A 27,574-nucleotide genomic window follows, 5' to 3' on the forward strand; every position below is an offset into this window, starting at 1 on the left:
CCACGGTGTCAGTCCCTGACAACCAGAGTGATGCCACTGTGGGGTCTCAGTGAATTGTGAAGGGACCCCCCCCCCCCACGGCAGGGAGGGATTTTCCACAATGGGCTTGGACGCCTCAGAAAAGGAGGAGCACACAACAGGTGGGTGATATTAATCCCCGGAAATCGGGTTTCCAGCCATTTGATTTCAGAACCCACGAGAAAGTCTTTGATTGCAATCAATTTACATAGAAATTAGTCAAAATATGCCAAAGTTGTTTCTGCACCTTCAAGAAATGAGCCTGCCTGCTGTAAACAGGCTTGCATCCCCTGGGAGTGCAGGAGCAGGCTATGGATGCTGTGGGATCGTTTAACTTGATGCTGTAATACACAGTTATTCCCCGTCAAAATCTTTCCCTGTAACCACACAATATCTTATGTAAGAGAAGAGAAGTAACAGTTTGTGCACGCAGGGGGGTACGTGACCCTGTGTATTACCAGAGATGATTGTGATTTAAGGTTTGCAACATTGGAGATGGTTTTCCGGATGGCAGAAAACATTGACAGGGGTTGCCTTGACAACACGGGTTAGTTGCATCAAGAAATTGGTGGCGATGTAAGACCTTCTTCCGGGGTGTCAAGATTGCAAACTGTCCACCAAATTGGGTTAAAAGAAAACTAATCCCACAGCAAGGCAGTGTTATCCGACCTATAAAATACTAGATTTCACTTTTTATCATGAGCGTTGTTAGAAAAGAGAAGAAAATGCAGGTGGACAAGATTCTCCACCAGGAGAGGAGGAGTAAAACCCATTTCACTGGACTCTGCACCCCTCCTCCTTAAATCAGGGCACCTCCGAAAGGATTCTGGGAGTTCCTGCAGGTTTGCTCTGAGTGGTTCTGCTCAGAAAAAACCCTGTCTTGCCCTGATTCTGCCTCTCACAAAGCTGCTCTCTGGGGAGGAACGCTTGGCCCTGTTGCATATTCTCAAGTCATGAGCATAAATAAGGATGACCCAATAAAGCCAGTTATTAGTCACCCAGAAAACAGAACCCATCAACACAGGTGCCCTCTGGTGCAATTACCCTGGCAGGGCTGAGGGCAGACTGATCTGGGAAGTACCAAGCCTCAAAGACAATGCCTGTCATTGAAAACCTCCGTTATTGCACAAGTTTCCTTCCTTCCCACAGCACGCACGCCTCGGGGCACTGTCCGAAGTTCACAGTTTTGATGCTTTGCTTTAAGAATCACCAGAAAGCAATTTTGAAGACAGCCTGGATTTCCCTTTCAGAAATGGTGCTGTTTTCAAAGGGAGCAGGGCTCAGCGTCTCTTCGGCTTAACCTGCAGAGCCAAGTTTTGTTTGTACCACGGTCCTGTGCTGAGATTCACCTGATGATGACCACAGGGGCTCTGAGGGAGGGAGACCCACTGGGCGGCTGCGCTGTCCTCTTTTTTCCTACACATCTTTGGTTTAAGATAGTGGAAATGAACTGGGGTGAGGGACATCTATCAATAGCCAAGCAGCCGTCTCTGTAATAACAAGGTTATGAAGCATGAGGGCGGGCTTCTGCAGAAATCTGCAGCGATGGCTCCAGCAAGCGCAGGGCCAAGGAACCCGACAGACTGTGCTGTTGACTGTGAAACTAACAACAAAGGCAGCTTCTGTTCCCAGTGGCTTTCTCGTGGCTGGGCACCTGCTAGATGGACCCACACTTACATGAAAGGCCAGAGCTACTTACTGGGTTTTCTGTTTGCTCAGGCACAAACCAGCACTCTAAACCTGTGAATAATTTAAAGGGTGCCAATGGCTACACGGAAACACTGTTTGTTAGAACAATGTTTACATGTGACAAACACAAAGACCACCAACAATGACTCACTACCGGCCAGAAAGGCAGGCATGTTATTTGGGCAATGTGCCAAGCAGAAGTCGTGGGCAGCTTATGATTCAATCCTAAAGATTGGAGTTTTTCGTTTAAACAAGATAAGAATTTAGAACATTCTAGAAAATGTAAAGGCACACTTAGCTAACAGTTAGCTAAACTGTTTGATCGCATAAGCTGATAGGCTCACTTACACATGTTCCATGCCTGCACTTTTTGTTTTTACATTTTAAAAATTTATTTGAAAGAGTTACAGAGAGAGGGGGAAAGAGAGAGAGAGAGAGAAAGAGAAAGAGAGACACAGAGAGAGAGAGACATCTTCCATCTGTTTGTTCACCCCACTTCCTCCCCCCACCCAGATGGCTGCAATGGCGAGCAGTAGGCCAGGCTGAAGCCAGGAGCCTGAGGCTTGCTCCAGGTCTCCCATGTGAGAGCAGGGGCCCATGCACGTGGACCATCCTCTGCTGTTTTTCCCAGGCCATTAGCAGGGAGCTGGATCGGAAGTGGAGTGGCTGGGACACTAACTGGCGTCCACATGGGTTGCCAGTGTCTTAAGCGGCAGCTTTTTCCCACTACCCCACACCGCCAGCCCCACTAGTTCTTTCCTAGGAAACAGAAACAGAAATTAGACCTAAGAAGACAGAGCTCACCTTTATGCCAGCGATTTCAGTTCTCACGGTGAGTCTGCTTGGTCTACTTGGGTCAATCTCATATGGGATCAGTTTGGATGAAATCTATGATTCTACCTTGTGGTCACAATGAGGAACCCCATGACTCTGGGGAAATTGTTGGCACACCTAGATAAAATCTACAGCCAGTGAAAGTAATAAGCACAGCAGAGAAGGAAACCCTAGATTCTGGTGCCTAGTTACAGCAAATGCGCAGTTTTGAGCAACATGTTCAATAGTCTTTGACTCTTAGGTCTTTTTCCCCATTGTAAAACAAAAGGCGAGATCTAGTGGTTTCCACTCTTTTCTATAGATGTCTTTTTCAGAGTTCTAGAGGTTTATCAGAGGTCAAAGGGGAGCAGGCAGCAGGAAGGACTCTGGTTTGCCCCTTCTTTGCTCTTCCCAGTTGTCTAATCAGACTATTTCTGTTTTTAGCCTTTTTTTTTTTTTTAAAGATTTTATTTATTTATTTGAAAGGCAGACTTACAGACAGAGAGAAAGAGAGAGACAGAGAGAAAGGTCTTCCATCTTCTGGTTCATTCCCCAAGTAGCCACAATGGTGGAGCTGGGCTGATATGAAGCCAGGAGCCAGGAGCTTCCTCCAGGTCTCCCGCATGGGCGCAGAGGCCCAAGGACTTGGACCATCCTCCACTGCTTTCCCAGGCCACAGCAGAAAGCTGGATTGGAAGAGGAGCAGCCGGGACTAGAACCGGCACCCATATGGGATGCTGGCGCTTCAAGCAGAGGCTAGCCTATTGCGCTACAGCACTGGCCCCTCTCCTTTTTATTTTTAACGTATATTTTAAAAAAAAACTTTTAACTTGGAATACTTTAGATAAGCAGAATATTTTCAAAGGCACAAAAGGCGATATATACTCCTTAGCTAGTCTCCCCTAATGTTAACATCTTATGTTATCACAGTATCCTTGTCAGAACCAAGAAATCAACACGAGTACACCGATATCGACTACGCTCCAGATTTCATCAGAATTTTGCCACGTTTTCTCATTACATTTAACTAGGCACCATTAACAGATAAAAGTTCTGTGTTTAGGTCTTTATCTTTCAAAGGGTTTAGAAAGCGTGAGATAGATGCAAAAGACCATCCAGCAGCTACTCAGGACTTCCTTGTTGGTATCCTCAGAAGCATTGCAGGGTCTGAGAAGCCATTTTCTCCCCGAGGCAATGCTACACAAGAAGCCCTGCACTGGCACTGCGTGAGAGCAAGCCAGCAAGGCAGAATTTCAGGCCCCATCTCACACCAAGTGACTCAAAGCTCAATTCCGTTTTTTTTTTTTTTTTTTTTTTGACATTTATTCCCATAGATCTGCAGGAAGAGTTCATTTAACGACAAACAGAACTTCCTTGTACGGCCATGTCCTTTCCTTCTCTTCACTTTTCCTTACCGTGACCTTGATACAGTCAGCATCAAGTACGCTACAGAATACGCACCTCCACCTTTTATACAGCATGCTTCTGCTGCTACCGACAGCTCATCATAGTACACATGTCTGTTGGCCTCATTTGTGTTGATGGCGTAATGCTTAGTCACAGCCTTCCAAACTCAAACTTCACAGAATCACCCCAAATACCTGTGTAGCTACTTTGATTATACCAATATAAGAGACTGTAACTGTATAAAGTAGCATTTGTTAAAGAAGTACAGCTTTAGGGCATGTTTTAAAGTTTCATCTGGAAATCCCTGGGGTCCCTGAGACCTTTTGAAGGCATAAGTGCACACAAAACTAATTATTCTTAACGTGTAATTAATTTGGTTGCAGTATTTCCTTGAAATAAACCTAAGCCGAGAACTTGGTTGCTGTTGTTTTTCCAAGATCACCTGCCGATTTTCTTTGGATGAGGAGAACTCAGGGAAGACAGAAGGTGTTGGCTCTCAGGAAAAGTGGGAAGATGGTTTTTCTTTCAGAAGCGGATGAATCTCTGAGTTGGATCATTTAAAATTCAAGTCTACCTATTGACAGCACTTGGAAATAACACTATAATGATGAGGCTTTGAGTCCCGGGTCTTTCGCAGACACTGTGTTTCAGCGTCCACACTCATCCTGAAGAGCAATGCCAGTCAGTGCATCTTGCCCAACATTCCTTGAGGGAGATGTGATCACCTTCCCAGGTCAGGCACAGCATTGCACAGATTCACCTCTGGATATCCCAGAGAGCAGCGACCCAGGGAGAACCAGAGACTCCAAGACATATCTGTTGGATCCAAGGAGGCAAAGATTTCCATGATGAATGAAACAGAGGCAACAGCTGCTCAAGGATGCTGGGTGCTGGAAAGCTCTGGTGACTGAAGTGCTTCCGGCATCTGAGCACCAGGAGTCACCGGACAAGTACCTGCAGCAGCTGGGACAAGCAGGTCTCCTTTACTGGAGTGGTAAGGTTTGGTGTCCCAGGTGTCAGCCTCTACCAAGCATTTCACTCTGTCTCTTCCATTTGACACCACCGCTCTTACGTCAGTTACTACTGACTCATGATTGAAGCTACATGGCAACCTGAGCCTATACGAGCTTTCCAAACATGCTTCCCAACACTGAAGCTGTCTGGGGTAAATGCTGGGTGGCCCCAATGAGCATGCCTTGCCTTTGCTGCCATTTGACCCGCCAGATATGCCCTAGTCCAATTAGCCAGGTCACGCCGAGCTGCCTTCCAGTCTCTGTTTACTCTGTCTTCCCCTTTTTATGAGTAAAATTAAATTAAAAAGAGGATGGGGGAACTCCTAATGCTTTAAACAGCTTTGGAAACCAGTTATAATCTCAAACACATCTCTAACTTGGAGATTCTAGGGCCATTAAAAATATTGAAAAGTCAAAATTCAAGTCACTTACATTATGTACACTGATAGTTAATGTTTATTCTCATAATGTTCCAGATACAAGGCTAAGCACTTTATGTGCATTATTTTATTCAGGTCTCTTAACAACCCTATAAGGGAGCACCAATTTTTATTTCCCCATTTTACACATGAGAAAATAGAAGCATGGAGAAATAAAGTAACTTATCCAAGACCACAGAGCTACAACGATAACTCTTAAGAACCCCAACTCCCAGGCTAATTCTAGAGTTCAAGATCTTTCTCATCACACTAGGTAAACACAGTAGATAAAAATCATGGACTACTGGATTATTTCCTATAGGAGGTTTTTAAGAGACATATTTTAATGCTTCTATAAAAAACAATTTAGTATCACATCAAGTCTTCATATGCACATGACTGCCTGGTATAGTTACCCAATCATTTAGAAAGTAAGTGCAAAATAAATTTTGTTCTAAAATGCCAAACAAGGCTAATTTTATTATTATTAATTTTATTATTTTTAATGGACTCCTGCAGAGGTTTCAGTGTATTCATGATTTTCCTGTCTTAATTTTGCTTAACTTGTTAATCTAATAATTAAATTCCTTATAGATAAAGTAGGTTGAATACTTACACCAGCATACCCATGGTCTGAATGATCATGTATTCTGAATGACTGGACTACAAATTTTTAAAATGTACTGCACCACTACATCATCCAATACTAGAAATAGTCAGAAAATACTAGAAATATTTGAAAATGTGCATGCTCCTCTCTTACTGGCCGCCAAGTGGATTCAGTGGTAAATCTGATCCAGTCAGAGCCAACAGGTGAAGTTGCTGCAGCACTGCCCATGAGCTTCCGGCAGAGACCAGGATATCAGCATTTGATTGGACTGTGCTGTTTACAAAATGCTTCCTGACGTCATTCATCGTCCTGTTCCTCAGTACAACCCCCAAACGCCAGCAACATAGGTCTTACTCTCATCTCTTCCACTCCTTCCTCTTTTTCATCCAATCCGAAAGCAAACTGTTCCCAGTCACAGGACTCACATAAACCGCACAGCCGCTACATGGAAGCCAAGCACAGCTCTCCCCTAAGCTACATCCAGATCTTTCCACTGCCTACCCCGCACACCATCAGACAAACATCTTCAGAGCTGTGCAGACATTTCTACACGCAGAGACGAGGCACTCTTAGCCTGTGGGCCGAAACCAACCTTCGGATCTGTTTAGTTTTGCACAAATATTTAAAAAATTTGAACGAGTTACTATCATTTACAAAACTGTTGTTTGCTGTTTATCACCTCAGTCAGACTGTCTCATTCATTGATGCTACCCCCTGCTGCCTAATACCAAGTTGTCTGTGGGGTGAGCAGCTGTCCACAGGTGCTGCTGCTGGTGGTTGTTAGCCAACTTGGGAAGGGGTTATCTTTGCATAGCTTTCTAGCCCCACGTCCCTGCACCCTTCAACAACCTTTTCATCTTAATTTTCTTTATTACGTTGTTCCCCTAATGCAACAGAAAGGCAGCTGTGAAGTCAAGTGTTTCTTCACTTAAAAATTCCCACAAATTTCCCTTGAGCTATAACTTAGTGGTTGGAATTATATTGACCTTGTTTGGAGTTGCTAGAATCATATCCCACACATACCTGTTCCAAGTCTATTCCAATATTTTGTGAGCCACTCATTTTCAAGCTTTCTATCTCCACCCCTATCCTACCAGAATGGAACTCTGAGCTCAGAGGGTCTTTGTCTGCTTTACCACTCTAATCTTAGTGCCAGAGACAGTGACCAGCACACAGCAGGTGCTTCGTATTGTTGACTGACAAATAAAGTGGGAGAAGCGAATTAGAATTGGACGGGACTGGAACCCCCTCACACAGTCTTTCAGACACAACTGGCTGTTCTATACCATAGGAACAGAACCGAGTAGAAGCCCACCCAGCTCTTAGGGAAACCATTTCCTAAATACAGAAAGGACCTTAACTTTGTTGATAAAAATATTTCACCAAAATTCTTTTGATGCTTAAGGAAACTCTAGCCTTGGAGAAAACAGACTATCTTTCTTAGACTCGAGAGAACTGAATTGCTTAGACCTTCAGTCTGCACTGGTTTGCTCCACTGTGCCAAGCAGAAAATGGCTTTCAGCCCATCTCACCTTTCCTTAGGGTCAGAAGGCTTTTGTGTGTGTGCTGGGGCTGCAGAACAGCCTTGCTGTCAAAAGCGAGTTGAACTTGCTTTGCTTGAGCTTTTAACTACCAGCTTACAACTTAAAAAAAAATAAAAGTGTAGTCTGGACACAGCCCTGGCTTGCAGTCACCTTTCAGGATGCCCTTCTCTGCTGTCTTCAAACACTTCCTGTCTCTCTCTTTGCTCCCCCCCCACCTTTCTCTTCCTTCTTCCCTCATTTCCTCTTTCCTATCCTACATTTTTTAAAAATCATACCTCCTGGTTGATTTTATTCTTTAACTATAGAGAGGGTACTTCTTGCTTTGCTTTGGAGGGAAATAAGAGAACCTGAGAAAGGACGCTTGTGCTTCTTTTAGCACTCAAGCCTTAGCCCCTCTCCATACCTCGCATCCTGCTTTGCACAACCTAGGATACTATAGACACAAAGATTATCTCTGGGGGCTGGTGTTGTGGCACAGTGGGTTAAGCTGCCTGGGACACCAGCACCCCATATAGGCACTGGTTGAACCTGGCTGCTCCACTTCTTATCCAGCTTTCTCCTCATGAGCCTAGGAAAGCAGCAGAGGGTGGCCCAACTGCTTGGGCTCCTGTTACTGATGTGGGAGACCAGATGAAATTCCAAGATCTGAGCTTCAGCTTGGCCCAGCCTCGACTATTGTAGCCATTTAGGGAGTGAACCAGTAGATGGAAGATTCTCTCTCTCTCTCTCTGTCTCTTTCTCTCTCTGAACTCTGCCATTCAAATAAATATTTAAACAAAACAAAAATACAGGATTCTCTCCATACTCATTTTTCTTTTGAAAATTTAATACATGACTGAATAAGGATTCTTCTTTTTAGCTAAGTGGATCCTTCATTTTGCTCTTCATGAAATCAGTTTTAAGTGGAGGGGCCTCCATGGGAGTTACCTTGTTAGGCTCTCTCTGTCTGCACTAACTCTCTGCCAGGAAGAATAACAAACAACAACAACTGGACATGGTTTGCTCAGTTTCTGCACCTCCTACCCACTTTCACCAAACCATTTATCATCTCCCACGCATTTCACAGGGGCAGGTTCTGCTCTGCTCTGTGGTTGAGTGGGTAAATTATTCTATATTGGGGTAAATAGTCATGTGTAACGTAACAGCATGGGTATGAAGAGGCTACAGGTGGCATGCCCAAGTGAGAAATAAGAGAAAAATAGGAACCTAGAAGTAAGCAGATTTGTGAGATGAATTTTCATTCGGCAAGAAGTTTTCAGACATTTATCTTATTATAATAGATGATGTCACGTTACCCAGTAGCATGGTGATGATTGTATGATGGGACAAGACACCATCAATCCTGATAGCTCATATCAAAGTCATCCTTATTTCTCTCCTGTCAATTCAATATAAAACGAATTTAATTAGCTCTACAATAATTGCTTTTTAAAGGCCATGTTGGGGGTTGGTGTTATGGTGTAACAGATTAAGTTGACACCTGCAACACCAGCATCCCATATGGGTGCCGGTTCAAGCCCGGCTGTTCTACTTCTGATCCAGCTCCCTGTTAATGCACAAGAGAAAGCAGCAGAAGATGGCCCAGATGCTGGGGCCTCTGTACCCACGTGGGAGACCTGGATGAAGCTCTGTCTCTTGGCTTCAGCCTGGCTCTGCCCTGGTCGTTGTGGCCGTATGGGAAGTGAACCAGTAGATGGAAGACATATCTCTGTCTCCCCCCTCCCCCTGACTCTACCTTTCAAATAAATAAATCTTTTTTTTTTAAAGCCAAGTTGATTTCCAATGCCTTAAGTTTAAGAAATTTAAACTATAAGTTTATAGGGGAGATTTTTCTTATATTTGATGCCGACTTGAGAAATTAGAATAATGAATTGGAAATATCCCTGCAGCTGAGAGAAAAAAGTCTTTAAGTGGAGGAAAATTTAAATATGAAAGTAATTTAAAACTCAATCATAACATGATGCTTTGGGGAAATCTTTACTTGTAACTCGGTTTGTGTGTGTGTTTGTATGCACGCCTGTGTGTGCCTCTGTACTTGCTAATTTGATGTTTTTATGCTTTCCATATGGATCACTGGAAAGCCATCATTTCAACATTAGTTTGTATTTCAATAAATCAGAATAAGCAATATATAAAAGAAGTTCCATTTTGTGTATCCTAGTCTTTTTTAAAAATAAAAATAGATTTTCTCAAGCATGAAACTTCATCCCGATATAGACTTCAATAGCAAGTCTAATGTAAGTGAAGTGTGTTCATAGCTGCAATAATAACACAGGTGACATTCTTACTGGAAAGTATGGTCACGTTCTTCAAGCAATAGCATTTAGAGAAATGAACTGAAGTCATGTATAACTGGATCCACTAATAAGGAAGTACTGAAGAGAACTGCTCCACTTAATCGATCAGAGTCAACAAGGATTGTTCAGGTGTTTTTATTTCAGGTTATTTTGTAACACTCTCAGTCAAACCCCGCTCCATAGTCTTAGTTCTTTTCTCATAGAGACTTGGTCTCCGACTGCTAAGTGATACCTTCTTGACTATCTAGGTTACGTGACACACAAGGAAAAAACACAGTCCTTTTGCTATGTATTTATAGTTTTGTAAAAATCTATCTTTAAATAAGAATTTCTATAAACACCAATGGTCTTGGAAGTCAGTTCTTTGAATTATTTGTACCTTCCCCTTGGAGTTATAGCATAGGGTCTTCTTGCATCATTTTCCATACTTCTGTAGTACCTTCCATGTTCTCTGAGGGTAGGGATTTTGTTCTTTCTTACTCACTGCTGGACGCTTGTGGCACATGGTAGAAACTCAGTAGTTAGTTGAGTGAATGAATTAGCTGGGCATCACTGGACCCCTGTCCCAACAGTCATTCAGAATATAGGCTGCTTGATGTGGGCTCAGAGCGGCCTAGAGGGAAGACTGTTTATAGATGGAAACTTCATTAAAAGAACAAGCTGTTCTACAGCCCAGAAGACAATATTTCTATTTTGAACAATTCATGCTCTAATACTGACCCCAGATGGCTACACATCTCTTTGAAATTTCAGAAGACTAATTAATCTGTTAATGTTGCATTTTAAGACAAAAGAATAAAAGCCACGTGATACATCCCAGCCCATTAGAAAAATCCATGCGATACTGTATTTTCCCATCTCGTAATTACTCCACATAAGACATGTTGACATTGTTACCTATTCACACTGGGATGCTATTTTAATTGAACTATCAAGTATAGCTCTGAGAGCATGCATATGGTAAGGCAATAAAGCAAATAAATAACAACAACTTAAGCAGAGTGAGTAATGCTTTGATGAGGTTAAAATCTTTTCTTTACGTGAGCCTCTCTTTTGTTATTTTGTGCTGTGTTCATTGAGTCCCTTCCCACAGCGACCAGTAAGCAGCTGCCACACTCATGAAATGAAGTAGTGACAGAGAGGGGAAGAGTGTTTGACTCCAGACACCACCACCGGGAGACAGGGAAACATTTGTTGTGGAAAACCTGCTTGGCTCCTCTGGAGAGTGTGAATTTAAACACCAAACATTGCCCAAGTGTGTCCTCAATCACTCAGACTTCCCTCAGTGACTGTATTACTGTAGAACTAAAGTCAGATGCAAGAAGACGAGAGGACGAGTATGCACTGTAAATTATGGACACGGAGGGTTTTTGCAACTGGTGTAAAGGAAGTTCTGTTTGGACTGTAAGAGGGCAGAGAGTCTCATTGCTTGGAGGTTTGTACGTTTGCAAGATGGAACAGCAAACTACTCTGCAGAACTGGGCTCTGATGCTGAGAACAGCCCGGGGACATCAGAACTGCATTCGCCAAAGCCGTCCCATGTACCCTGAGCCAAACTGAGAACACAGGGGCACGCTAGAGGGAACTCCAAGAACCCCAGAATGGTGTCACAATGTACATTGCCACTAAAATTCTGGCCAGCAACCGAGACAGCTCGTTCAGAACCGACTTCAACCTTTTGTAGACCCAATTCTGTAACGCCTCTCTTTTGTTCTTGTTTAAAATGTTAACGGGGGGGGCTGGCGCTGCGGTGTAGTGAGTAAAGCCACTGCCTGCAGCGCTGGCATCCCATATGGGCGCTGGTTCAAGTCCTGGCTGCTCCTCTTCTGATCCAGCTCTCTGCTGTGGCCTGGGAAAGCAGAATAAAATGGCACTTGGGCCCCTGCACCTGCTTAGGAGACCTGGAAGAGGTTCCAGACTCCTGGCTTCTGGCTTCAGATCTGCGCAGCTCCAGCCGCTGTGGCCATCTATGGAGTGAACCAGCAGATGGATGGGAGATCTCTCTCCCTCTCTGCAACTCTGCCCTTCAAACAAATAAATCAATCTTTTAAAAAAATTAGCAGAGTAGCTCTGGAAAAAGTTGAATGAGGGCAATCAGAAGTGGAGAAGCGATGGCTGATACCGGAGAACAGAGCAGACAGGGAAACACGAGGCAGATGGAAAGGCTATCAACACCCAGAGATGGGGAGAGTGGAACAGAGACAAACGGCCTCATATGTGTTTCATGCGACTGAAGCTAGTCATGTTTTGCAGCCTGCAAAAATAATTGGTGTGCATATAATGATGCCACTGAGTTATCAAGGAAAATTCCTGGGTAAATTACACATGCTTGAGAAGAGAGATTTTGGAAAATTTTTACTTTTAGAGAAATTTCTTGTGCAGGTTTATGTCAGAAATCAGCTTATGCAGAAATGAAAGTTTTAATGTATAAAGAGAAGCTTCTTGGCTCTTCGGAGCAGCAGGGCACAGTGCAGCAAGCACAAGCCTTGGAGTCAGGGAGCTTGGCGATGTGTGGTATTGAATAAGTTTGATACGGTGTCTCATTTTCCTCTTATGAGAAATGGGCTTGACATGCCTACATGACCCGGGGTTGTAATGAAGTAATGGACACTGAATTAATTAGTTGATGCATTCTAAATATGTCACACAGAGGAAAAATTCAGTAGGCAGAGATCATGCTAGTGAGACAGCAAGTTCCCCATTGTGGCAAGTACATGATGTGTTTCCGATTCCTTCTATGTGTTGTTAGGCTTCATTTTTGCTCTGTGCTCTTGAAGGCCGTGAAGTGGAAGACCTCTGGATCAGCAGAGAACCCACAATCATCTCTGGTACTTGTCTTACTGCGGTAACTTGCACTGGCCTTTGGCTCTTCTGAAAGATGGATGCTACGTCAAACTAAGCAAATATTTGCCAAATATAGTTATTTGTCAGAGTAAATATTTTAAGCACTATATAGGGGTACCTCAAAATGTTTGGAAAAATGGAATTAAACGTTTATTTTGGTACAATAAAATTGTGGAATCTGCGCATAGTGTTTTCATCATATGTATTCTCCACAAATTTTCACTATGGTGGAAATGTAGAAATATCAAAATGATTTTTTTTAATTTGGCATAATAAATTCACCCAGAATTTATATTTTCTGAACTTTCTAATATTCAACTATTTTAAAAAATTTTATTTGAAAGGCAGACAGATCTTCCAGGTAGTGGTTCATTTCTCAATTGCCCGCAGAAACCTGGGTCACCCATATGGATGACAGGGACCCATATACTTGAGCCAGCACCTCCAGCCTCCCAAGGGTCACATTAGCAGAGAGCTGGACTCTGTAGTGGAGCCAGGACCAGACCCAAGCACTCTGATATGGGATATGTGTGTCCCAAGTGTTGTCTTAGCCAGTGCACCAAATGCCCACTCCTCAACTCTTTGACTTACAAAAACAAGTGCATTTGGATCAACCTAATTGTATTAAAGTAAAAGGTAATTTATTCAATTCCTCATTTTATTTCTATAAGTGAGACCTGGAATACAAGGCTGTATCTTGTATTAAATATTTGTCAAATAGTTTCTATATGCTAATATTAAGAAGTTTTTCAGGGGAGGATATGAAGTGTTTGCTGACCTGATATACTTACATTCAGACCCCACAGTTGACTTCTCCCATTCAGGAGTGATTCAAAGTTAAATTCCATGCAATTTGTCAGTGTCAGAGTAGGAGACTAATTTATGCCTCCTAGTTGATATTTTGTACATTTCCAAATTGACTGAGTCATAACAGTGCTTTCCTTATTTGTGACTTTTTTTTTTTACTTTTCTAGGCTCTGAGAATTATTTCCCACCCTGTGTAACTAGCAAATTAACGGGACCTTTATTGAGTGTTCGGAAAACAGCTGAGCTACGGGCTTAATGATGACGAAACAGTTTTTCCTTGACTAAGCCCCTTGATTTTATTTTGGCTTTAAAGATTTTTCTCTGGAAACATGGGGGTGCCTGATGAATTTGCTAGCTGTAGACTCTGATGTAGCAATTAATGAAGTACAGTTTTACTGATACCTTAGAGACTCTTGTGCCCCAAGGTCCATAAGAGTATGAAGAGCCACACCTTTCTGCTCTAAGAAGCCATTGTATCTAAACACAATCTTCTGCCTCTATTGGCTAATGGCAGAGATTCAGACTCATTAGCTAAATTAATTGTTTCTTGTGGTTGGTCTTTAAAACGTTATAAACTGTAATGGAATTACTGAGCCGAGAGCAGTTAATTGGATGTACTTCAAATATATTCTAACCAAACGCTGTATCTGGCATTCTTTATGATCACTTAAGAACTACCAAAAGAAAACTATTGATGAATCTCTGTGCCATCAGAAAAAATCTAGAACAGTTTAAAAACGTCTCCTATCTGTACGGTTGGTATCACTTCAGAATCTGAAAATCAGTGTGCATACCGCCCCATCAGCATTATTCCAGGGACTCATATTTTTAGGGGAAAGTGAGAATTTGGAGTATATTCCTAGGTTGCTAACGGCTGTAAGTCACAGAGGGAGGCAGAGAATGCATGTTTCCCAGGTCTAGAACTCATGTGTTAGATTGGGAGTTATTAGGAGTTGAAAGTTCAGATCCCTCAACAGGGTGTGGCATCTCTGAGAATGGTGGACATGACAGGAAGTCTTAGGATCAGAAAGAGAGTGAGGGCTGAGAATAGGGGAGTTCCCGAAAGCAAAGTGCGTTTTAAAGGTGCCGTCATTTATCTTTACTGGTTGTTTCTACATGGCAATGTGAATCCAATAATGCCAGATACTGTGATTTTCATACCAGAATTCAACTTGTATGCCCTGTGGATCAGATAAAATACATCTATGTCTATCAGGAAGCGACCAGTGGATTAGCTTCTAACACCCCCACACTTATGTAAGTACTAACAAAAGTGGAGGATGTAGAAATGTTGTCCTTCATCAATACATATGATCAATCAAAGGAAATGTTGTTTGAAAAGAAACTAGGGTATTTCATTAATCAACAGATAGCAGGTGTCCACTGGGTTGCAGCATCATCTTCATTCTCATGAATATTTAAAAAGACAGATGTATTTGCTGCCTATCTCTAGTTTACCAACAGGCTAGTTGAGAAGAACATTATTTCCTGATAGAGTTATATATCATGGTGAATAGAATACTAGAGAAGAATCAAGGCTGTATTTAAGGAGTGGCTTTTACAAAAGCTGCAGGTAGACAAAGACTTTTCAAGTTCCTTCCTGGCGTCATATTATTTTTATTATCCCAAGAAGGAGGAGGGGTGACAGTAGATATGATAAGGGGACAGTTTAATTATGTCATTATCTAAGATTGTTACTCTCAAACGGAAATACTATGTTAGCCAAAGCTGAAATCAAAATTTCGTACAGAGATAGGATGGGAGACAAAGGTGGAGAAACACAGATGCCATGAAGCAATCTGTAGGTCCCTGAGGGGCAGGAAGAGCAACGGGGAGAAGCCTGGAGCACAACGTGTCATTTCGCTACTCCAGAAGCACCAGCGTCTGTTCCGTGGATGAAGCAAAGGGCAAGGCGTGAGGGCCCATTTCCATCTGTGGCACTGCTTGCTGCGGGATCCAGAGGAGCGCCATCATGTCTGGGCACTTGGGCCACCCCAGATGTTAACAAGAGACAACGCACACCCCAGGAGCATTTTGTGCATCACTTCTGATGTCCATAACCACTTGCCGTTTTTTAAAAATCAAGACTACCGCGAAAGCAGGCAATGCTGTTCTCTTTCTCCAAAAATCCCCAAATCTACAAAGGGGACAGTGGCGAGGCAGCAGTCAGAGCCCACCTGAAAGTTCTCGCTCATTCCGGAACCCATCATGTCTCTCTCCAAGCAATGTTCTTTCCATCCACCTTAGCTTTGCATTTAATTTAAGTGAAAAAGCAGCCCTAGGCTGACTCATTATTTAAACTGTGATTGCCACACTCTCCTTTGAAAACTGAGGCATCCGTATATACAAGGCATCTATATGTGTTAGGCAAAGAGAAGAAGAGCCGTGTTCTAGTTTCCAGGGCCTCAGCCATCAAGCGTGAATTACATTGTCCTTGTTTGTGTCCTTTACAAGTTGTTCTTGTAGCTTTGGGTGAGATGCTAGCTTTATATTTGATTAACAGTCTCACTGCTATTATTCAGAACAACACCACAAATGAATTTGAAGACAAAATTTAGACAGAACAATACATCTCTCACTCACAGTATGGTGCGCGATATGGAAAAGTACTCCCCCCCCACCTATTGGAATTAATATAAAACATGAAAGCCATCCTCAAGATAAAAGTGAACATAAAAAACAGTCCAAACCTTATAGAAGAAATCATTCTCTTATCATCATCACGTAATGCCCAACTTTCAAGAAACTAGAGTTCATGTTTAATTTATCATCTAACCTTCTTGGGAATGGACCTGAGTAAGCACAATATCCTCACCAATTCCATGACAATGAATTTTAAGCATATTTTGCATATACACAGGTACTGCAGAAAGTTCATGGAAAAAATAGAATTCAAAGACAAAAAAGTTTGAATGCACGCAGTTTCTCACAATACTAATTTTCTGTGAGGTTTCTGAGCACTCATTATATATATCTCTACATACACTTAGGTGTACTTACGACAGCAGACCCAAATAGGGAGATAAGATTAGGCTCCTGGTCTGAAAACCACACCCACCCTTGCGCCTACCTGATCTCACCTGTATCCACCCACCAGCCAATTAGACTATGTAGCCACGCCCCTGTTGGAAGAGAATAAGTCTGCAGTGCCCTGAGCCCACCCCCCATTTTTTGTGGCTGCTCCTGGCCCTTCTCCTGCCTGTGGGACTCCCCACCCCCCACCCCGAGCCTCTGGCCTGCAGACTCCCGCTCATGGCCCCTGGCCTGCCCCCTGAGATTTGGGTATGCAGCTTCCCCTTTAATTTTTCTGACCCACTCTCCCTTAATAAAGATTTCTCACATTTTTGAAATAAATCCTGAACTTTCCCATGTTGCCGGGCTCGTTTGTGTCTGAGCTTAGGATTCTTCTGTAAGCTTAACACAAAGAACCCTAAATATTACATTTTGACTTAAGCTAGCCAATATGATTCATGCCCACTCTTGACCATAATAAATAAATCCAAGGCCCTGGAATACACAACATGAGGAAGGAAGGATTCTCTGCAAAGACTTGGCTCGTTTTGCACACTGAGCCCAGCACGGGACACGTGCTCTTCCTGGATGCTGGCAGTCTTGGGAGATCATTAGAGCAAGCCCGCGTTGCACGTCCTCGCCCCCACACCAACTCCAGCAGACACCATACCTTGCGCAGGGGTTTGAGCTTGGTCTCCATTATGAAGTCATACTTGCAGAGCTCACAGCAGCGCGTGTCTGAGCTCTTGATCCACTGGTGGAGGCAGGACTGGTGCACGAAGCGCAGGGTCCCCGTGCAGCGGCACGGCGTGATGAGGGGGCTCTCCTCATCCCCTTCACAGTGACAGATCCTGCGGGAGGACACAGCAGCCGGTGTAAGATCTCCCAGGGGACGTTCCTCACCAGTGGACTTGCACATTGGCATAGCCCAGGCTACCTTGGAAACTGCAACCCAAGACTTACAGCAGGTGGGCGGGTCACTCCGACCTGGATGCTGCAGTCCCTGACCAATACCAACTCCCTTCCACTTGAATGGTCACCGCTGGCCTCGAGTCGAGTTTTAAGTCACGAGAGAATGGCATGTCAAAACTGCACCGTCATGTCATCCTTGGCACCGAAGCCAGCCTTAAGAGCACAGCTATCAAGCTACAAGCCAAGCTTAATCTATTAACAGGTCACTGTGGCTGTGTATAGGCATTCATATATAAAAGTTGTGACTTCTAAGTATTCCAAGACATGCTGCAGTCTGATAACTTCTCACTGTTATTGTGATGTCTGCTTATATGGCCATGGTATATAATTTAGTAAATATGATATCTAACAAGGCAGAAGAATTCTGAAATCTTTTAAGGGGGTGGCCAAAGAGTAAAGTCTCAGCCTGAAAACAATACGATTTTCTTAGAAAGATGAACATCTAGTTGGTGGCTATAAATAGTACACACTGTTGATAATCAATAATGTTACAAAAATCATGGGTCATATACAATCCAAGTACAGTAAATTCTATTGTTTGAACATGCTAATTACTACCTCTACCAGTGAATTCAGAGTTCAACAAGTTTCTAAATTACTATGAATCCACTTCATAGATTGACAGCTCATGAAATCTTTATTATTCAGATTTTTAATAATAACTTATTTTTCTCTTTGGATGAGATAAGACTTTGCTAACTTCAGGTCATAAATTCAAATCTCAGCCCTTCAATAATTCTAATGATTTAACCAGCTCCTAGAAGTTGTTAATAAACTGAATTAATTGCTTTAAATCTGTTAGAAATATGAATGCTAACATTTTTAAGTTTTTTTAAAAAATCCACATAATTCCCTCTTTTTGAGCTGAGTCACGGTTGCAAGCTGGAAAGATTGTATAAATTACTGCTATGCTCTTTCCTTTTAAGTGTATAAAAAAGTGTGAGGTTTAAAAGGAAGATTTTTAAAGAGCTTTATATAAATAATCAGCTACATCCCCAGGGGAAATGAAATGGCTGCTAGGATTGTTAGTGCAGTAAGATTCAGGAATTGAAACCCAACGCCTCCTAACCTCAAAATAAAGAAGTATGACAGAAAGCACAAGTATTTTTAATCCATTTTTTAAGTAAAAATAAACTAAGCCAAGGGAACACTGACTTCTCCAGTGCTGGGGTGGGCATCCTCCCCCAACTGCATTGGGCAGTAGCAAATGTTGGATGTGGCTTCACGTTCAAAAGGTCAATGCGGGGAGGGAAATCTAAAAATGGTTGGAGATATTTTCTCTCTCTAAACCTAGGCAGCAAGCACTGGGTTTGTTGTATTGTGTCACACTTGTTGTCCATGTAGTGTTGCTTCACAGGTGCCCACTGGAAGCCAAAAACAGTGGATTTCAGCCAACGAAACAGGACTCACCGTAAATGCAGCCAATGAAGGAAAGCTGAGTGTCTAAATTTGTTTGCAATATTTGTTGTTAGCCACTGAAGTGTACTGAGTTACAGAGGATAAGAGGCTGAAAGTTTTTAAAGTGCTTGGATCTCTTATCTCTTTTCCTCCACACACAGATACTCTCTTCCACCAAGGATCAGCAACCCAGGGCCCAATTCTGCCCACTGAATGCTTGTATACATAAAGTTTTATTGGAACACAGCGTCATCCATTGGTTTATAACTTGTTTGGAATTGAATCTGATTTATAACAGTAAGGTTGACCAGTTGCTGCAGAGACAATTTGGCTGCCAACACTAAAATATGAGGGAATTTCAAAAGCTCATGGAAAATAGAATTAAAAGATAAGTTTATTTGGGGACAAAAAAATTTTGACATCCAGGCTCGTATTTATTATCCTTCTCAGAGGATGTTTTTGGACCCTTATCTTACCCTAGTCATGATGAATTGGAGTTAAGGACAATGGATGAGTATTATCAACAGTAACAAAAACAAGTTTTACACAAGAAATCCTCCATCGTCTTCAAGTACCATAAACTTGAAGGAAAGGTTGCACAGAGAAACACACAATAAAAACCAAAGCCCCTCTTGGCCTGACATTAAAGACATCTGCTTCCAGGGACAAGACTTCTCATTTGAAAAAGAGAAGTCTGCAGTCATTGCCATCCGATAATTCATCGGTTAAAAGGGATTGTCAGACATTTCACAGCTACCAAAAAGATTCCAAGGCTCTGACTTTTTAACTGACAAGAAGAAGGCAATTTATGTCCAAGAAGCTTCAGACAAAAACCCAGCTGATCTCTGAGTTCAAACTCTGTACTCCAACCTCCCATGTCTTACAGAGCCCTCTGCTACCTGAAGCATCACCGGCAGCAATATCACTTCTCATAAAACTGAGGTTATTTCCTACAGGGAAAATAAAAATCTTAGCTCTTTTTCATTTCCATTCCCCATGATTTATTTTACATGTTTTTGGCATTTTGAACTTTCTCTAAATTATCCAGTGCAAGTTGGACCCCAAGAGTCTTTTTCCAATCATGTTGAGATTGTTCTAAATGAAATTAAGAGCTAAATATCAACTTCAAAGATGTGCTAGAAATAAAAGATAATCTGATATTGCCATAAAAAAGAATTAAATGATACTTAAATCAATATATTTCAAACAAATCACAATTGCTGATTATATATGAAAATATACTAATGGAAACATCAAAATGTTTTACCCAATAGAATAATTGTAAAGAAAAAGTGATTTCAATACTGTAATAAAATTGCACTTTAAAATATTCATAATTTTGTTGCATTTTTATCTGTTGGGAAATCAAGGTGTAAGCCTTGAGTGATTCTATAAAATCATCGGTTATCCACATTGATGTCAGACACCTAGTGACAAGAACAAACTGAACTTATAGATCTATTGGTATTTTAGTATTTGAGCAGTCTGCTTGTGGTCTAATTAGCATATGTTGAGATTTTCACCATTTATGACTTGAATGAACTGGTATTTCCACATAATTTCTAGCTTTCTATGAATAGCAGACCACAAGATGATCTGTAGAAAATTAAATTTTAGATTTTTTTGCTTAACTTGACTTCATGTTTGTGTTTTAAGAGAAATGTTTACTTTTTGCGGGGGGGGGAGTCTCATTTGTCTTAAATGATATTTATTCTTTAGCATGCCTACTACTCTGCCAAGCCTTCTTGGATCTTGCAGAATATTTTTTTCTGCATACATTTTTTAAAAGATAATTCACCACTAAGATCATCATCTTTGTGAGGGTTGTAGTGATTCTATAACTTTGGAATGTTTATTTATTCAGCATTTCATTTGTTCATGTTTTCTTGGTTTTTGCTTTATGCAAAGAAAATGAGACAATAAGAGCATCAGTAAGTGGGGTGAATGGAGAGGCTGAGAAATGAGCCTGGAGGCAAGTTCATTTGGGCAACTATGGCAACCATCTGGACAATGAGAGCCTGGACCGATGTGGTGACGTTGGGGAGGAGACCAGAAACTCACCTGGAGCCTCTGCAGGGGCTCAAGCCCAGCTGGTGGCAACGCACATCGGCAACACATCCAACTGCAACAGGCAGGCCCTGCCTGCGGCCTTCACACGGCACCTCAGGTTGGGCTTCTCAATTCTTGTCTCTCCTATCCCATGCTGTTTTTGTCTCCTTTGGCTTATCTTTCTAACACTGTCTCTTCACTTGTCTACGGATGTTTTCTCCATATTCTTCTCCAATTAAAAATAATCTTGAAGCACAGTAATCATGGCTATTGTTGCATTTGCATTGGTTTAATTTGGATGTTAATCCTATTCAAAACTCATCATGCTTTGGAGTTTGGCGCCCATTCTCAGATCTCATTTTACTAAGCGACAAATGATTACAAGTATGTTCAGCAGAATCCATATTGAAATATATTAAGCAGTAGGGTGAGGAATTCATGCTCAAGTAAATGAGTGAAGAGATATGAGGTTCTTCAGAAAGTTCGTGGAAAGTGGGGTTAAACCGTAATACGAAGGGATCGGTGTTCTGGCATGGCAGGGTAAGCTGCCCTGTGATGCTGGCATTCCTTACTGGGGCACCAGTGAGTTCCATCTGTTCTTCTGATCCAGCTCCCAGCTCATGTGCCTGGGAAAGCCACAGACGGTGGCCTGAGTACTTGGGTTCTGCCACCCATGTGGGAGACTCGGATGGAGTTTCCAGCTCTTGACTCTGTGTTGGCCCAACCCCAGCCGTTGTGACCATTTGGGGAAGTGAACCAGAGAGTGGAAGATCTCTTCCCCTCTCTGTCTCTTCCTCTCTCTCTGTCACTGTGGCTTTCAAATAAATAAAATAAATCTTTTAAAATTAAAAGCTAATGTGTAGGAACTGGCATTTTGTCTAGCAGTTAAGACATGAGTTGATGCCCATGTCCAGTATTGGAGTACCTGGGCTTAATACCTGGCTCTGGGCCTCCATCCAGCTTTGTGCTAACGTGTCCTCTTGGAGGAAGCAGGTGATAGCTTCTGTACTTGGGACTGTCACTTTGAACCCCAGGTCACCCATGTTGGAGCTCCAGCTTCAGCGTGGCTCAGCTCCAGCTGTTGCAGTATTTGGGGAGTGAACCAGTGAAAGGGAGGGCTATCTCCCTCTGTCTCTCTTAAATATAAACTTAATTTTAAAGAGATCATGTGCAATTTCTATGAACTTTCTGAAGGCCCTCATGTAATCACTCTTCTTTTTGAGAAATACAGTAGAGCAGTGAAAGTATAGAAAGCTACTACAAGTTTTATTTTTGTTTTCAATGGGAAAAAACCTGAACTTGTTCATAAGCAGAAGTGAAGGTGTTACAGAGGGGTAGCCGTTCAAAAAATCACAGGCAATAGGACGTCCAACTGTCAAAAGAACATCCTTGAGAGGTCAAGAAAACAGCGTACAGGAGGATCTTTGGAGGAGTGAAAGATTACTACATGATGTGGCAGGGGTACCGATACTTTTTCTCTAAACAAAAAGAAAATGAGGAAAATAAGAGGTGAAGCTGAGGGAATTGCAACAGCTGGGGCTGGGGGATCTTAATATCTTCTGAGATATAGGAGACAACATGTGTGACGAAGGCATGGGTTAAGGTCTTCCAGAGGTTGTAAATAATTAGAAAAAGCCACTTGGTGAGTGTGATGGGAAATTAACCAAGCTTGAACATAAAAATTGTGGAGCAGCCATGGGTTCTCTGGTGAGATGAGACAGCATGGGTTTATAGTAAAGACCGTCAGCACTGCATTGTGACTTGGTAAGATCAGTAGTCAGAGCGGGGCTAGAGGGGGTAGCACACTCTCGCAGTCCTGCAATCACTGGGCAGAAATAGGAAGTGCAACCAAGGGATGGATTCCTGCACATCAGAAAACACAGCGCACAGGCACCTGGCCATGGGATCTAGTTCTTAGCAGGAAGGCAAGTGAAACCACCTCACGGTTGACGTGTTATGGGAAGAGGGTGGCTCTGAGAGACTCAAGGTCACCATGATTGTGAAGAACTTCTGTTCAAAGTGGGAGGAAGTGGGATGGCAATTGTGTATGTGTAGACTGGTCACACCCTCCGTAGATGGATTCATATCCTCTTGTACTTTTTCCACTCATTGTCATAGAAACAGTTTAAGAAAAATTATATAGAATTATTTGGAACTGGAGATTCAGAAGCAAATAAAATCCTGGCTCCCATTCTTGCTTTCTGCTCTAGTAAGCTGGAAAAGTTCTCAGTTCACTCATTTGTAAATGTTAAAAATACGTGTAAGGTAACATGAGGACTATACATGAGATAAAAGAACATAGACCAGGCATGTGCTAGGCAGTCAGTCTGTTTATTTGGATATTACACATTTTTAAAAATTTAATTGATTTATTTGAAAGGCAGAGTGACAGTGAGGCAGGGAGGGAATGAGAGAAGAGAGAGAGAGAGAGAGAGAGAGAGAGAGAGAGAGAGAGAGAGAGAATATCTTCCATCCACTGTTTCATTTCCCAAAGAGCTGCATTGGCTGGGGCTGCGTCAGGCCAAAGTCAGGTGCCTGGAATTCCATCTGGGTTTCCTCTGTGGGTTTCAGGGGCCCTGGCACTCGCACCATCATCTACTGCTTTCTCATGCACATTAGCAGAGAGCTGGATCTGGGACTTGAACCAGTGCTCCAGTACTGGATGCCATCATCATCAGTAGTGGTGGCTTGTCCTGCAGCACCCCTGCCAGTTCCAGAATACACATTTCACATTGACCCTGAATTGTTAATTTCATCATGGCTAATCATGAGATCATGGGATTACTACTGCTATTACTAATTTGGCTTACCTATGGCATTGCTTTCTTATTTATTTCTACTTATTTGAAAGACAGAGAGATAGAATATGAGAGTGAGCAAGGAAGAGAGAGAGAGAGTGAGCGAGAGAGAGAGAGACATCCTCCATCTGCAATCAGCTTGTGCTGGACCAGGTTGAAGCCAGAAGCCTGGGTCTCCCATTGGAGTGACAGGGATTTGACTACTTAAGCCATCACCACTTCCTCCCATGGAACCCATTAGCAGGAATCTGGACCAGAAGTGGAGACAGGCTCGAACCCAGGGACTATGATATGAGATGTAGGTGGTCTCAAGTGGTAACTTAACTGTTGTTTCATATGACAGGCCCTATGGAGTTGCTTTCAGTACATTGAGAGTTTATAGTTACAGGAGCTAGTTTGCTAGTTGGTTAGAACAAATGCTTGTAAATTAAAGGTCATGAATTCTTACTCCATAAGGGTATGTTAGCCATTTGAGGCATTTGAATCCCTAGATCAGTCATAGTATAGACATGTCTTAAAGAAAGCTGGGTGAAGGAGTATATTTGTGTGAAGGTCAGAGATGATAAGGGAATAAAACAGAATTCAACGTTTCTAATACCATGGCTGAGACACTTCTACCATATTTCAAGACTGTAAGTCAAAAAGGCCACCTTTTAAGGTACGAATATAGTCATCATTTGTCCACAAAAAAAATGAAATACTAATTACCACACTTTACATCTAAGAGAAGGAGAAGTTGCAGAAGTTGTCTGGTCATCTTGCCATTACTCCATTATGAGTAGGAGTCGAAAGGAATGAATATTCATGAAGTATAAGGAAATGAACATAAGCAGAGCTCCCCAAAGGTGAAAGGGCTGCCCCAGGGGAACGCGGATTTCCTCACTGGAAGTGCTCAAGAACAGCTGGGATTATTTCTCAGGCACAGTGTAGAAAGTGCTCCAGCAAAGGAACTTCAGCCACGTGACCCTGAACTTCTTTTGCAAGGCTGGGATCCCACTGCTGTCTCCTTCCCATGCAATTGTCCTCCTCGCCACGCTCATTTCTTTGTTAGCATTTCTCCTCTGCTTATTTGGAAAGATTTGAATGTGATACTTTTGATTTTTCTTCTCCCTACACTATCCACCTCAGTGAGGCCAAGTTCACAGTCCTTTCCTTACAAGCTGTTTAATTTTTTTTTTTTTTTTTTTTGGACAGGCAAAGTGGACAGTGAGAGAGAGAGAGACAGAGAGAAAGGTCTTCCTTTTTTTTTGCCGTTGGTTCACCCTCCAATGGCTGCCGCGGCCGGCGCACCACGCTGATCTGAAGCCAGGAGCCAGGTGAGCCAGGTGCTTCTCCTGGTCTCCCATGGGGTGCAGGGCCCAAGCACTTGGGCCATCCTCCACTGCACTCCTGGGCCACAGCAGAGAGCTGGCCTGGAAGAGGGACAACTGGGACAGAATCTGGTGCCCCGACCGGGACTAGAACCCTGTGTGCTGGTGCCACTAGGTGGAGGATTAGCCTAGTGAGCTGCGGCGCGGCGCCGGCCAGTTTAATTTTTTTAACTGACATAAAATATTTGTTCTCACTTATGGGGTACATTATAATTCAATATATTCTATAACTTTTAATGGCAATCAGGACAATTAGTGTTTCTATCTCTCTATATCTCCAGTGGTTTTGAATTGTCAACCTATATACAAATGATAATTTAAAAAAATGATTTATTTATTTTAAAGTCGGAGTTACAGCAAGAGAAGGGGACAGACAGAGAGAGGTCTTCCACCTGCTGGTTCACTCTCCAGATGGCCACACAGCCAGCACTAGGTCAGGCCAAAGCCAGGAGCCAGGAGCTTCTTCCAGGTCTCCCACATGGGTGCAGGGGCCCAAGGACTTGGGCCATCTTCTACTGCATTTCCCAGGCAATTATCAGGGAGCTGGATTGGAAGTGGAGCAGCCGGGACATGAACTGGCACCCATACGGGATGCTGGCATTGCAGATGGTGGCTTTATCCACTACGACAAAATGCCAGCCCCACAAATTATCTTTAAAACTTTACTTCTTCTATTAAAAATTCAGTATTAGAATATGTAGTGACTCAGACCCTCTTAAAAACACTGCTGCTCTTGGCCGGCGCTGTGGTTCACTAGGCTAATCCTCTGCCTTGCAGCGCTGGCACACCGGGTTCTAGTCCCGGTCGGGGCACCGATCCTGTCCCGGTTGCCCCTCTTCCAGGCCAGCTCTCTGCTGTGGCCAGGGAGTGCAGTGGAGGATGGCCCAAGTGCTTGGGCCCTGCACCCCATGGGAGACCAGGAGAAGCACCTGGCTCCTGCCATCGGATCAGCGCGGTGCGCAAGCCGCAGCGCGCCAACCGCAGCGGCCATTGGAGGGTGAACCAACGGTAAAGGAAGACCTTTCTCTCTGTCTCTCTCTCTCACTGTCCACTCTGCCTGTCAAAAAAAAAAAAAACAAAAAACAAAACAAAAAAAACACTGCTGCTCCTTAAGAACTCTAACACCGGGACCGGCACTTTGGCATAGTGGGTAAAGCCGCTGCTTGCAGTGCCAGCTTCCCATATGGGTGCCGGTTCGAGTCCTGGCTGCTCCACTTCCAATCTAGTTTTCTGCTATGGCCTGGGAAAGCAGTAGAAGATGGCCCAAGCCCTTGGGCCCCTGCACCCACGTGGGAGACCCAGAGGAGACTCGTGGCTTCAGATCTGCATAGCTCCAGCCGTTGCGGCCAACTGGGGGGTGAACCAGCGGATGGAAGACCTCTCACTCTCTCTCTCTCTGCCTCTCCTCCTCTTTCAAATTAATAAATAAATATTTTTTTTAAAAAAAAAGAACTCTAGCATCAGTCAAATAAAAGCCAAATTGCTTCACCTGGTTTTTGTATGACCTTCCATAGTTTGGATTTACCCTCTCTTTTCTACCATATTTCCCACTGATCCCTCACATGCACGCATAGTAGCATGGTACAGAGTTTAAGAGCTGATAAGTTGTGGCTTTTGCCACACGTAAGTTCCTGCTGTGAAAAAGCTCGATTCCTGTCAGCCTACAGGACAGCTTAGAGGTCCTGGGTCAGGCAGTAACCCCAGCGACTCACAACCGCCATCACGTCCTGCATGTGTCATGATGTGGAGGGTGTTGGGAAGTGCTGATGTGGTTGTTGGAAGTACCATCAGCATTAGATGCAGAGTTCTTCCTACCATTGTATGCTAAATTATTTAATCTTTTGTGTTTCAAATTTCTTATTAGCAAAAATGGGAAGACAGCAAAGTCTACTTCATAGACTGTTAATGAGGATTAAATTAATTAAGCAATTAATAAATGTTAAGTAGCATTGTTTTCAGTGAATGGTCAGATGGTTATTTTCTTCTGCCTATTGTGTTCTCTATGTTAAGAGCTGCCTCTGGAAACTTCTTCAACTATGATCTTATGTCTGTATATCCTCCCAGTGAGATAACACCTCAGCTACATTTAGGACCCATCTGTGCAAGAACCGCTAGTTTTTCTTTTTCATGATTCTTTGAATTCTTGAGTTGCCACTGTTCTTAAAGCCTATACCACACAATTCATTCTTTGCTATTCATTGTTGTAGCCATGCACATTCTGGCATTATGAACTGAATACATTCATAGTTATAATTTGGGGGGCGGGCATTTTTATGTATTTGTATTGGTATTAAAAGTAATTGAAGTGACTAAAGCATCAGGAAGCCTGGGTAAAGATGGCAAAGCACTAGACCATGAACAGGCTGGGAACGCAACACCTTAGCTTTTACTTAAACATGCATGGAGCAGAGACAATAGAGCCGCATTAGTGAAATGATTTAGCAGTTCTCAGAAGTTGTTCTCACCTGCTCCGTCTATGTTTCGGGAAAATTCACTTATAGTGAAAGTGAGGAA

The 27,574-nt window shown here is 42.8% G+C and overlaps 1 protein-coding gene across 2 annotated transcripts in view; it reads right to left on the reverse strand.

The window, feature by feature from the left end:
• The window catches only part of MARCHF1 (membrane associated ring-CH-type finger 1), a 378,011-nt gene that overhangs the window by 37,196 nt on the left and 313,241 nt on the right, over positions 1-27,574 (reverse strand). For both annotated transcript variants that reach the window (XM_062199360.1, XM_062199358.1), the window contains one exon: positions 17,144-17,324. In XM_062199360.1, the coding sequence (XP_062055344.1) occupies positions 17,144-17,324 (181 nt within the window). The remainder of the gene's footprint in view (positions 1-17,143; positions 17,325-27,574) is intronic.

This window comes from Lepus europaeus, chromosome 8 (genome assembly GCF_033115175.1).
Source record: "Lepus europaeus isolate LE1 chromosome 8, mLepTim1.pri, whole genome shotgun sequence".
In the NCBI taxonomy this organism is placed as follows: domain Eukaryota; kingdom Metazoa; phylum Chordata; class Mammalia; order Lagomorpha; family Leporidae; genus Lepus; species Lepus europaeus.